This window comes from Argiope bruennichi, chromosome 6, assembly GCF_947563725.1.
Source record: "Argiope bruennichi chromosome 6, qqArgBrue1.1, whole genome shotgun sequence".
Taxonomy (NCBI): Eukaryota; Metazoa; Arthropoda; class Arachnida; order Araneae; family Araneidae; genus Argiope; species Argiope bruennichi.
The window spans coordinates 54,413,214-54,425,336 of record NC_079156.1 but is presented as its reverse complement, the minus strand read 5'-3'; the positions used below and the strand labels follow the sequence as shown (position 1 = coordinate 54,425,336).

Here is a 12,123-nt window from a genome sequence, read left to right as displayed (position 1 = left end):
TAGAAATACTATATATCTACTGAAGCTTTTATCTGTTCTATAAGTATAGTTATTTGAATTTCATATTCATGCTATCAAATCGCATCTATTTCTTGAAAAATATAAATTAAACTTCTACTTAAATTTTCCTAATTCCTCTTTTAATAAACATCATATCAAAGAATTATACATTAATGAACACGCATTAAATCTTCTGTTTTCTAATAAACGAAGTTTGACAATTCTTTAGAAACAGTCTTAAGCATTTCAAGAGATTTCAAATGCTGTGAATCAAATAATTTTCATCCCCCTTGCTTGATGTTATAATTCCTCGAGGTAAAAGTATTTACATTTGCATGACAAAACTATTTATAAAGATGTTGCATATCAAATATTGAAATTGTAACGCAATGATTTTTCTTTTAATTGAAAACTGGAAATAAGCTCCTTCCTAAAAGCAGCTTTAATCCTTTTGGAATTTTATCGCGAGGGATGACAGAGAGTGCAGTCGATATTTTGAGATAAGATTTCAAGAGAACGTCTTATTTATCAGAAACTAAAATTAAAATATTTTTCGAAGCTAATTTGTGAATCCATTTTGAATTGTTTAATCAAAACAAAAGTTTATTTAAAGGTTGTTTATGTTTGTTACAAAATATCTTCTAGCAGGATAACGCGCGTTTCAATAAAAATATATGATTATTGCTAAATAATGAAACATTGGGAAGATGACCTATGAACATTAATAATTTAAAAGACTTTATTTATTTAATGCTTGAATTATAAACCAAATACTCTCTTATATTAAAAGATGAAAATATAATTTTTATTAGCTTTCGCGTTATTTTTATTTTATTTTAGTATTCGTTTAACTCTGTTTAATTTAGGATATAAAAAATAAAATTGACTTCATTTAACGGAAATCGAAATTACTTTCGTAACATTAACTATTAAACACAAATAAATACTGTTTGAATTTACCAAACATATATATACTTTTTTAAATTTATATTTTTATTTTAATCACTTTTAAATCATTTCATCGTAATTGAAAGCGACAGATCTTAAAGTATGAATATTGACGTAAAATATGGCATCCAAAGAAATTGGTAGTGTATTATATTTAAAAAGTCATTCCATATTAGCAGCCTTAAGGCTCTTAAAAAGGGTACACGTGCGAGTATTTTGGCTCCCCAAATTTAAAAAAATAATACTTTAGCTTCTTAGGACATTTGTAAGTATTATATTTTAAATTAAAGGACCCGTGATATGTGAGCGTATTTTGCATATTAAATAGTTTTGCTTTACTTTAAGTTATCGTTTCTGATAAATGATGATTTTTATTTTTCAAGACAAACATTAAGAAGGGAAAAAATGAGATTCATTCAAAATCTTTATACGAAATTCATAACAACACTAAATCAGTTAAAGACTCTCTATGTGTCGAAAATATTTTAAAATATAGCTGTGAAATTAACGGACTTTTGACTTTATCAATTAAGCATATAATTCGGGTTCTTAACAAAGACCTTTCATATATAGGAGAAATGTATGCATTGGCCGGCGCCCTGGGTATAGAGGTGGCCAGTCTTCCCCGTGATCTGGGCGTCCCGGTTGGGGCATGGTTGTTCTTCTTCTGTGTTCTAACTGTGAGGTGTGTGAATGTACCCCCCCCCTGTAAAAAGGGATTGCGCAAGCGAATGTGATGCACGAAGTAACTAAGTCTTACTCTTGACGGTATTGAAAAAACAAGTGACGCTCTTTCGGCTTAATCGCTGACAGATAACTGTCAGCGGGCTTGTAAAGTGCTATAAGTCAAAACGCAACATATATGCATTGACTGACTATCAGACTTAAGTATTACACATCACGAGCCCTTCCTCCGTTTTTAGCATTCTTCCTCCTTTAGTTTCATCTTCCACCTCATTTTTAATTTAATCAGCATATTAATGATTGATATTTAAATGGACTTTTTTTTCATTTCTAATAACTTCTTAAAAAGGGATGTTTTTATTCGTTTATTTATTATGGATCAAGACAGCGCGCTTATCGATATAAATTGTAAATAATTTCTAAGCACAAACGCTTTGCTTATAAACACTGTAATTACTAAGTGGAAGTAATAAAACAATTAGTAATTTGCCCAATAATAATTTGTAATATCTTAATATTAAACAAATATTTTATATTCATAAGATTTCTATTTTTACAAATTTATTTATTTGGCAAAAAGGCTAATAAAATCATTCCAATAAATCTATTCGGCCTAACGACAAAGGCAGCTGCCTAGTCGGAAATCCAGAAATTGAAAAGATGAGTGCATGTGTTGTTTTTATTTCTTATGGTACTTGTCATAGACAAGCCCGCTGACTAAGTCTACAATTTTAAGCCGAGAGAGGGCCTCATGTTTCAACAGCGCCATCTAGGGCTAAGAGTAAGACTTAGCTACTCATGCGTCATATTCGCGTGCACAACCCCTTTTTACAGGGGGACACATTCACACACCTCACAGTCAGAACACACATTAAGAACTGGGACTCGACCCGAGACGCCCCAAACACCCATATACCAGGACGCCGTCTGTGCGCGTGTGTAAATTCATACTTCAAATAAGTACTATTTGAAGAACTCTTAACTGACACTAAGCCCAATAAATGAATTAGCTTAATTTTAATGTACAATTTCCTTAAGTATCTAAAACCTCGGGATTGTTCATAGTTAATATCTAGGTTATAGTGATAACAGTGACAAATAGAATTGTGTGTGCCGTTAATCAAAGCAATTGAGCATTTCAGCACGCACTCTATATCATGGTGATCTCAATTATTCGATTATAGTATATTTTAAAGTATAAAAATTATAAATCAAATAAATTCATAAAAAAAATAATCCGCAGAGATTAAGATCCAATCAATTCAATGCTTCCATTTAATACTGATCTGAAAATCTTCAGTTTGATTTCATAAGAATTTTAGTATAATAATATATTAATTAATAAAGCAATGAATACATTACAAAACTTAAATATATATATTTTTAAATATTTAAATAAAAAAATTCGAAATTAACAAACTTTCTGGCATGCATTTCAATATTCTCATTTTTAGAGATATTACGTTCATATATCTAATAGTCAAAGCAATCAATATTTCTATAAATTAATGGAAGAGCCAACATATTCCGCAAAGTACAAAGCAAGAGTAAAAGTAAAACCAGTGGCAGCTGTGTCCCCAAAACTTTCTCGCATACTTTCTAAAACACTTGTCACGCCAAAGAACGTCTCGCATGACATTGGCGTACAATAGTTATAAAATAATAACTTTTGGCGTGAATTTAGCATTTTTACTGAATCTATAATGTCATCCTTGGTGATATTTTTGGCGATGAATTCTTGGCATACTGTTAATAGTATGCAAAAATTTAATTTGGGCTTTAGTTGTTTTTTTAACCAATTGAAACAAAAATTTAATATAGAACTACAATTGTTATCATAAAACTCCATACCAAATTTGATTTACTTAAGTCATTGCATTTTTCCAATTACGGCGTTTACATGTTTCTGAAAATACAGACCGACAGACAATCAACACGTAGTCAGATTTAGCTCAAAACTCAACAACTGTCGACACTGAAGATATACTATAGATGTTAAATCTGTATACCGAATCTTATCTATCTAGCTCTCTTCGTTTTATAGCTATCACGGCAACTTATATTCGAATTTCCCCTGAAGAGGTTTTTCTTAAAATTTGACAGAAATCTGCAAATTTGGTATAAAGTCTTTATACCAAATATCAACCTTCTAGTTCGAAGCGTTTTTGTCTCAGATAGACGTATGGACATTTTCCAAAAATATGTTTTTCGGATACAGGGAGGTTTAAAACTAAGAGATTCTAAGAAAATTTCGAGTCGAAATTTTTTAACGATTAAGTACACTTTTCATACACTACATATAAGAGAACATAAAAAAAAAATAGCTTTCATATTTCAGATCTCAATTATGTCCAGTAAATTTCTACATAAACCTTAAGAAGGAAAGATTTCACAAAAGGTTATTTACTTTTTCTTGAATTATGCGTTCCTTTTTGCAAATAGACCTTTACAACTAATGCATCACTTTCACTATTCTTTTCAACAATTCTAAGACTTTTAAACCGAAACTTGCATTGAGAGAATAAAACTTGTTAAAACTCTTTCGATTAAAAAACATTTGGAAATATAGACTAACAAGTCTCTCTTCTAAAACATTTTTTCTGATGCTTTATGCTTATTCTATGAAAATTCATCAGACTTAATTTCATAGAAATAAAGCGATGTGATTTCTTTCACATACAGAAACTTAAACTTTCCATATCCAAATAAACTTCCTGTTCTACTTTATGTTTCCATATCTTTTAATGTCGGTCCCTTTCTAAACCTATTACAAACGACTACCGCAAGCCGATTTAATATTGAAATTATGATAACTGATAACAGCATTTGTTCTGATGCCACAGATTCAAGAAAATGGCAGTTGCCTCAAATAAGTTGTGTTGATAAAAAAAATCAGTTACAATTTAAGTATGAAAAAATGCACGAAAATCGAGAAATGCCGCATGTGAAATATGTAATAGGTATGTTAATATCATAAATATGCTTCAAATTCATATTGCGAAGGGTAAATGAAATATTTTCTAATGTTTCTTTTTCTTAATGTTTATATGTCATCTGGATTTGAGTATTTCAAAAACGGAGATATTCGACTTTCTTTCTTTCAATAAAATGTATTTTATTCAGTCTTATATCAAAAGTCCATTACTTTGATCCAATGATTTTGAAAGCTTCAGATCTCCTTAGAATTTTATGATAAAAACTGGCAAAAAAATCGTTTGTTATATTTTATAGTTTTTACGGCTGCGCTTAGAGGATTGGATTGATTTCTTTCTCGGAAAAATATCGTTTGCCAAAATGTGAAAGATTGACAGAAATAAAAAAGTAGGCAATTTTTTAAATATTTCCTGTAGAGTACTTTTTTTTTCTTTTGCAAATTTGAACAAAATTAATTTTGAGAATGGTATTCTTATTATGATTATCTTAGAATTATAAACATTATTTTGCTTCTTAAATTTCTTTTAATCCTATATAAATTAATATTTTTTTTCTCTCTCAAAATGTGCAATCTTCCACTATTTTTACACATCATAATTAATTTAGATATTTAAAAAGAGCAATTATATTAGACAACACTTGTCTTGATATTTTTATACATCTTATTATATAGTTTTTATCGTATTCATTTTTTTTAATTTGGTGATTGCTTCAAGTTTTTCAAATGCATTTTTATTACCATCTTTTTCATTTTATTATTGCTCTTTTAGAAGTATTATTAGAAAAAAGAAATTTCTATCAAAAAAGTCATTAAATAATCTTAGTTTAATTAACTAAAGAAATTTCTGTTTACCAGTTTTATTAATAAAGGTGCTTTTGCTAAAGATTATACAGCAAGTGGTATATTCTTAGAGAGGAGATTATTTTTTCATTCAAATAAATTTAACTTTTGTTTTTAAGCGCTGTTGTATTTTTTCTTTTGGCTTATTCACGAATGTTTTAAACATATCCTGATAAAAAAGAACAAATAAAAATGGCATTTAGGAGACAGATGGATACCCATATTTAATTCTAACTTTGAAAATTGAATTCACGTTTAAAAAGAAGTAAAGTCAATTAGTGAAATAATATATAAATAATTGCTCATGTTATTCAGTGTCTAACTTCACATTAAACTGCTTTACCTTGACCTGTAATATCGTATCCTTTTTCCTCCTGTAAAGTATGCAAAGAAGTTCATACGTTAAATCGAGATATAACACTTGATGTATGCAACATGGGCATTAATTGATTACCACAAATTCTAAATTTACATTTGATCATATTTTAATAATATCTATTGAACAGTTTTAAATTTTACATAAATAGAAGACTTTGCTTTAATAATGTAAAGCATTTATCAGTTTTTGAAATATTAAAAATATTTATTATGCATTAGGTTTAGTTAGAAAAAGCACGAATACACAACAAGTATTTAATAAAAGTTGCATGAAAAATTCTTTCACTAATTAAAATAAATTACCAAAATGCTTATTTTTAATTGAAATTCTAGATAAAATACTGAATGTTTATTGACATTATGTAAATGTAATTGAATAGATTAGGTAATAAAATATCTATAGCAATATCACGAAATTGTGAGAATAGTTGATACATCTATGCAGAAAATCACAAGAAGAAAAATTCCGTTATAAATCAATGCAATGGTTATTCCATTCTTCGAAAGCAAAGGTATTTATCAAAGAAGAATTTGAGTCTAAAAAGGCAAACTATTATAGATCAATATAATTTGAAGTGTTTAATAAAAGACACAAAACAAATAATTCATCGCATTCGTTCAGAATATTGAAAAAAAATTGATGTTTGTGTCATAATAATTCAATCAGTCATAACTTATGCGTTTTATGCGTTTTTTCATAAGTTTTTAAAATATAACGTGTATGTGTTAAAACATCCACCGTTTTCACCTGCTTTAGCACACTCAGATTTTGAGATTTTTCCATACTCCCAAAATTTTAAAGAAATTAAAGTTGCTTCTGATTGATGATAATTTAAACATACAGTTAGCTTCTGTGTATACTTTAGAGACGATTCCAAAAGATGTATTGAAACAGGCATTGAAGTATTTTAAGTATTGAAAAAAATAGGCTAATTTTGATCAAAAAACGCAGAGCAAATTTTCCTGCTTCTGTTTCAATTTATAGATTTAGTCTCAAAAGTTATTTAGTATACTTGGATCTCGTCGGCAGCTATAGTTAAGTCTGAAACAGAAAAATCCAGTAGTTACCTCTGTAATTCATAAGAATAAATCAAAAATTATAAATCTAGCTTTATTGCAGGATAATGAACTGAATCACAACATGCTATGCAATATTGTCAAAATCAAACGTTCAAGTGCTGCTTAAATTCATCGGAGAACGGAACGAGACCATACTGGTATCCAAATAAGTAGCACAACAACCTAGAAATGTGGCCTATTTCGAAAAGAACATCTGTGAGGAAATTTTTGAATCATTTTTAAATGGCCACAAAACTTGGTGAGTGCGAGGAAGTTATTCAATATTATGACTAAATATGGTTATATCGCTCCATCAAATACGTTTCTTCATATTAAACTAGAAAATCTCGTCTACTATATTCAAGACAACTTTTTCACTTCAGTTATTTTTACTTCTCAGATTTAACTTTTTAAAATAATGCATATTATAAAACCTATCCTTTCAAAGATCTAGTTCTATTACTACATAAATTGTTGTAAAAAAAATTGCGAAGATACCGCAAGCAAACACCACTGAAAAAAAAAAATCTTCACCATAAGCTTCGATCCTAAAAATGATGAACCCTCTTCTCAGAACAAACGCCCTGTTTCCCTCCAAACGAGCTTTACCGTAAAAGCACCGAATCAACTTTCACTTCAAGCCAGAAACGATGCCATCAGGTTTTGATAGGAATTTGAATACTTCATGAGACAGTGAACCATTCACCGTAGATGAACGGGTTCTGAGTGAATAAACCGTGGTTGGAATGAACGAAGCGAGATTAATAAACGAGCGTCTATTGAATTGGAAGCTAGTAGGCTGTGGATTAGAACGTAGATCCTTTCTCTTTGAGAAACCGGAGCCTATTGAAAATAACCTGAGTTCTCCGGATTAGTGAGACATATATATATATATATGTCTGTGTGTGTGTGTGTGTGTGTGTAATTTGAGCTTAATGTATAAAACTGATAAACTTTAAAAAGTTATAAACTGATAAACTTAAACATGTATAAAACTGATAAACTTACATGTATAAAACTGATAAACTTACATGTATAAAACTGATAAACTTTAAAAAGTTTAGAGATATAAAATCTATATATATAAAAATGAATGTGTGTCTGCCTGTCTGTACTTGATAGATTCAAAAACCATACATCCAATCGCCGTGAAAATTTGGGAAATTATTCGATATATCCCTAGGAAGGTTTTTAAAAAAAATTAATCAGAGTTGGGTTTTTTTAATTATTAATTAAAAACTAACTTCCCGCCAAAAAAAATCTTCATTTCCCCACCGCCAAATGAGTAAGGCTTCAGGTTTTTTTATCCAATCTAAAGAGGATAGACTTAAGAAATTTTCGGCTGATTATTTCAAAGGATTCTGTTTATTTTCTTAAGGTTTGATGCATTTAAAGTTAAACATTGTTAATGAATCGATCTTTCAGATTCATTCTGAATTACTTTTGAATTAAAATAAAGCATAATAAAGGAAATTAAAAATTTCTAATCTGAATAGCATTACTCCAACTGGCGTAGAAAATTCACGCATTTGCGTTACTATAATTGGCGTTGAAAATTCACGCATGCGCATTATGTTCTGGTTGTTGACAACGGATACGGACTTGGTTTTGAAGGCTTAATATGTTTTCGACAGATTATTTCAAACGATTCTGTTTATTTTTTTAGTGTTTTGATGCATTTAAAACTAAACATTGCTAATTAATCGATCTGTTCATGATGAATCTGAGAAAATTTTGTTGAAAACTTCTTGAGATATTATATAAATTAAGAAAAATATTCTTTAGTGCCCATAAGGTTTAAATACTCAGCGACTCTGTTTTCAGTTCTCGTATTTAAAAAAATGCTTCGTTTCAGTACAAAAAAAAATATTATTATATTTATTGCATTTTAATCATTTCAACTTTAATTTAAAGCATAAATTCTACGGGAGCTAACAGACAATACGAGAGATACATATTACGTTATGGCTTAAGGCCTTTATAATATTATGAGTAAATTATATGACTATTAAAATTAGAAGTTTTAAAATATTTTAATGAAGAAGCAATTAAAATGGGAGTTCCATAAAATATTTAATTATTAAAATTTAAACGTGCGTTAAGATTGGCGAACCGGCTGGTCACCAAAGGTGGCTAGTTTATTTATAAATAAATATCATGTTTAAAATTTTGTAAACAATTGTAAATACCTGATAGAAATTACAGCCGGTTTCATAGCATTTAAACTTCTTAACATATCTGCATTTTAGAGGGGTTTTTTTTTCTTTTAAATGTTATCTACTTACTTCGAATTTGAATTTATTGAAATTAAATTATTTGAATTTATTTTTCCTTCAAAATTCCCGTTGATAGCACAAGTACCTATTTTTCTCATAGAAGCCTTCTAAAAATAATTTTTACATTGATAGCAATGCATTAAAGAAGAAAATCAGCGATTCACTAGAGAGCATTTACCGTTGAATGAGGTATTAAATAAGAAGTCCTGAAAGCTTTATAAAAATGGTATTTTGGATTCATTTTAGGGTTATAAATCAGTCCTAAATATTTTATAGAAAAAAGTTTTATTTTGCTGTAGTTCCAATTTTGCTCTTTATCTTTGATTGAAACGACGACTGAGGAAATTTCATATTTGATTGATGGCTACTAACTTTTTAGAATATGGGAAGAATAGTGCATAAGTCACTCGATGGAAAATTACTTTTTAAGAGCGTTTTTTTTTATCACATTCATTTTTAATTAAATCAGTTTTTCTTTCAAACTGATTCTTATTAACTTAATTAAAAATAAGATATTCATTTTCAATTAAATTAATTATCTTTCAAACTAATTCTTATAAATTTAATTAAAAGTAAGATACTCATTTTTATTTAAATTAGTTTTTCTTTAAAATTGATTTTTATTAATTTAATTAAAAAATACTCATTTTTAATTAAATTAGTTTTTTTCAAGCTGATTCTTATTAATTTAATTAAAAATAAGCTACACATTTTTAATTAAATCAGTTTTTCTTTCAGATTGATTCTCAATAATTTAATTAAAAATTAAATTAGTTTTTTTAATTAAATAAGTTTTTTTCAAACTGATTCTTATTAATTTTTTTAAATAAGGTATTCATTTTTAATTAAATTAGTTTTTGTTTTAAACTATTTTTCTATGAGATTGCTAGACATAGAATTAAACATAATATTACTGAAAATTTATATTAATGGATTCAAAAGTAATGACTACAGAATGCATCATCTGTGTCTTTTTTACCCATCCATGTTTTTAAAGATTAGCGGTGCACTGAAAGCGATTGTGAGGATTAGCTTTAAATTTAACATTCATAACTATGATTTATAAATCTGTTTAAATCTTGATTTATAAGTTTACTGCCTATGAAATCTTGTTAAAGATTTACTTACCTGTAAATTGGGCCTTTCAAACAGCACCATATTTTCAGTATTACTTTTATCCTATCATAGTCCAGCTTTTTTCATATATTAATTTTATGAAGAAATGAAATATTGGATGTTTGATTTTATAATTATTAACGGCATTCTGAAACCGATTTGTGATCATAAAGCTTTAAATTTAATATTTTTCACTCTATGATTTATAATTATGTTTTAACCATGATTTATAAGTCTACTATCTATGGAATCTTGTTAAAGATTGATTCACCTGTAATTGAGCTCTTAAAACAGTTCTCAGAGGGTTTTTTACATATACAAATTTTGAAAGAAGAAGTGAAGTATTGACACTGTGATTCCATAGCTAAATTATTATTTAAAATAGAAATAATAATTTAGTTTCTTTGAAATATTTCGAAACATTTGGAAAAAAAACTGCAATATCATTATCATACACTAACATTTCTTCCTATCATCATATATGCAATGGTGGAAACAAAAAAAAATAATATTCCTTGCTTATTAATAACATTTATCATTTAAGAAACAAAACGCGCATAAAAAATCAAATGTATTCCTCTTTTTCAAGAAAAAAATCTAGTCTTTAGCTCTACAATAGCAAATAAGGTTATTCGATTATTCTGGCGTCATAAATTAATCTACTTTAATTCTAACTGAAGATTTCGATGACTATTTCTGTAATATTTCTCAGCTATAATTTGTGAAACTCTAGAAATATGAAATGCATCGAGATATAAACATACTAAAATGTTACATTACCTTCATATAAATTAAAATGATGGTGAGTAAAAATGTAGGAACAACAAAAAAATTGTAAAATTAATTTGAGAGAAAAAATTCTATTGGGATTTTAAAAATATTCATTAATTACATAATCAAATGACATCAGAGATGACGAAAACTTTCAAAATAGATTTTGGCCACACTTAAAACGATTTTTGGTAAAGTATTGGATTCGTTATTTAAATGAATAATTATATTAAAGCTAACAAAAAAAAATATTTATCTCAATTAATTTTAAATGAATGCAGCAATCTTTAAAAATTTATTTTACTGTATGACAGTTATTTCACTCTATTTTTCATTTGGTGTTTTTATTCTTTATCTATTATTTATTTTCCGTCGGTTTGAAAAAGAGTTTAATTAATTGCATTGAGATTAATTTTCTGACTTCGCTTCAAATTATCTAAAAACTCTTTCGTAATATATTTATTTTAGCAAAATGGGTAGATTTTGCATGGTTTTATTAGGAATTCCAAAATGTAAAAGTTTACAAATGTTAATAAATTAATTATGAATTTTAAATTGTAATTTCTATTAATTTTGGAATCTATTAATAACTAAAATGTCTACACTTTTTCATGAAAATACTTCTATGCATTCATAGTTAAAATAAATTTGCTTTTCCATTAACACCCTCGAATTCTCTAATTGTAATGCGTGAACTGTCTTGTTGGCATAATCGAAATTTATTCGTGTAATAGGTGCAAGTGGTTTTAATAACAATTTATCAAGTCATCAAACATTTAGTCACCAAAATTCTTCAAACATTCCATCCTACAGTGAAGAAACGAATCTTCATTTTAATTCAAATCAGTATGAATTGGTTTAGTTGAAGATAAGGAATAAACAACTCAACTCTCATATTATACGAAATCATTATTGCTACGAAATTTAATTAATGAAAAACACTTTTGGACAACTTGTGTTATTTTCTGAATCTGTAGTGACATAATTAGTTAGCCCTAACTCAGAAGATAAATTAAAAAGTTAAGGATCTTAAGTGAAATCTATAAGTATGATTGAGGTATAGAACTTACGTTATACCATAATATAATTATAAATATGTAAAAGACAACATGATTT

At 27.7% G+C, this 12,123-nt stretch overlaps 1 protein-coding gene across 1 annotated transcript in view; it reads right to left on the bottom strand.

Moving 5' to 3' along the window:
• Positions 1 to 10,278, bottom strand: part of LOC129971746 (uncharacterized) — an 82,171-nt gene extending 71,893 nt beyond the window's left edge. The window contains exon 1 of the mRNA XM_056085722.1: positions 10,249 to 10,278. Within this exon, the coding sequence (XP_055941697.1) occupies positions 10,249 to 10,278 (30 nt within the window). The remainder of the gene's footprint in view (positions 1 to 10,248) is intronic.
• Between the last annotated feature and the right edge of the window lie 1,845 nt (positions 10,279 to 12,123).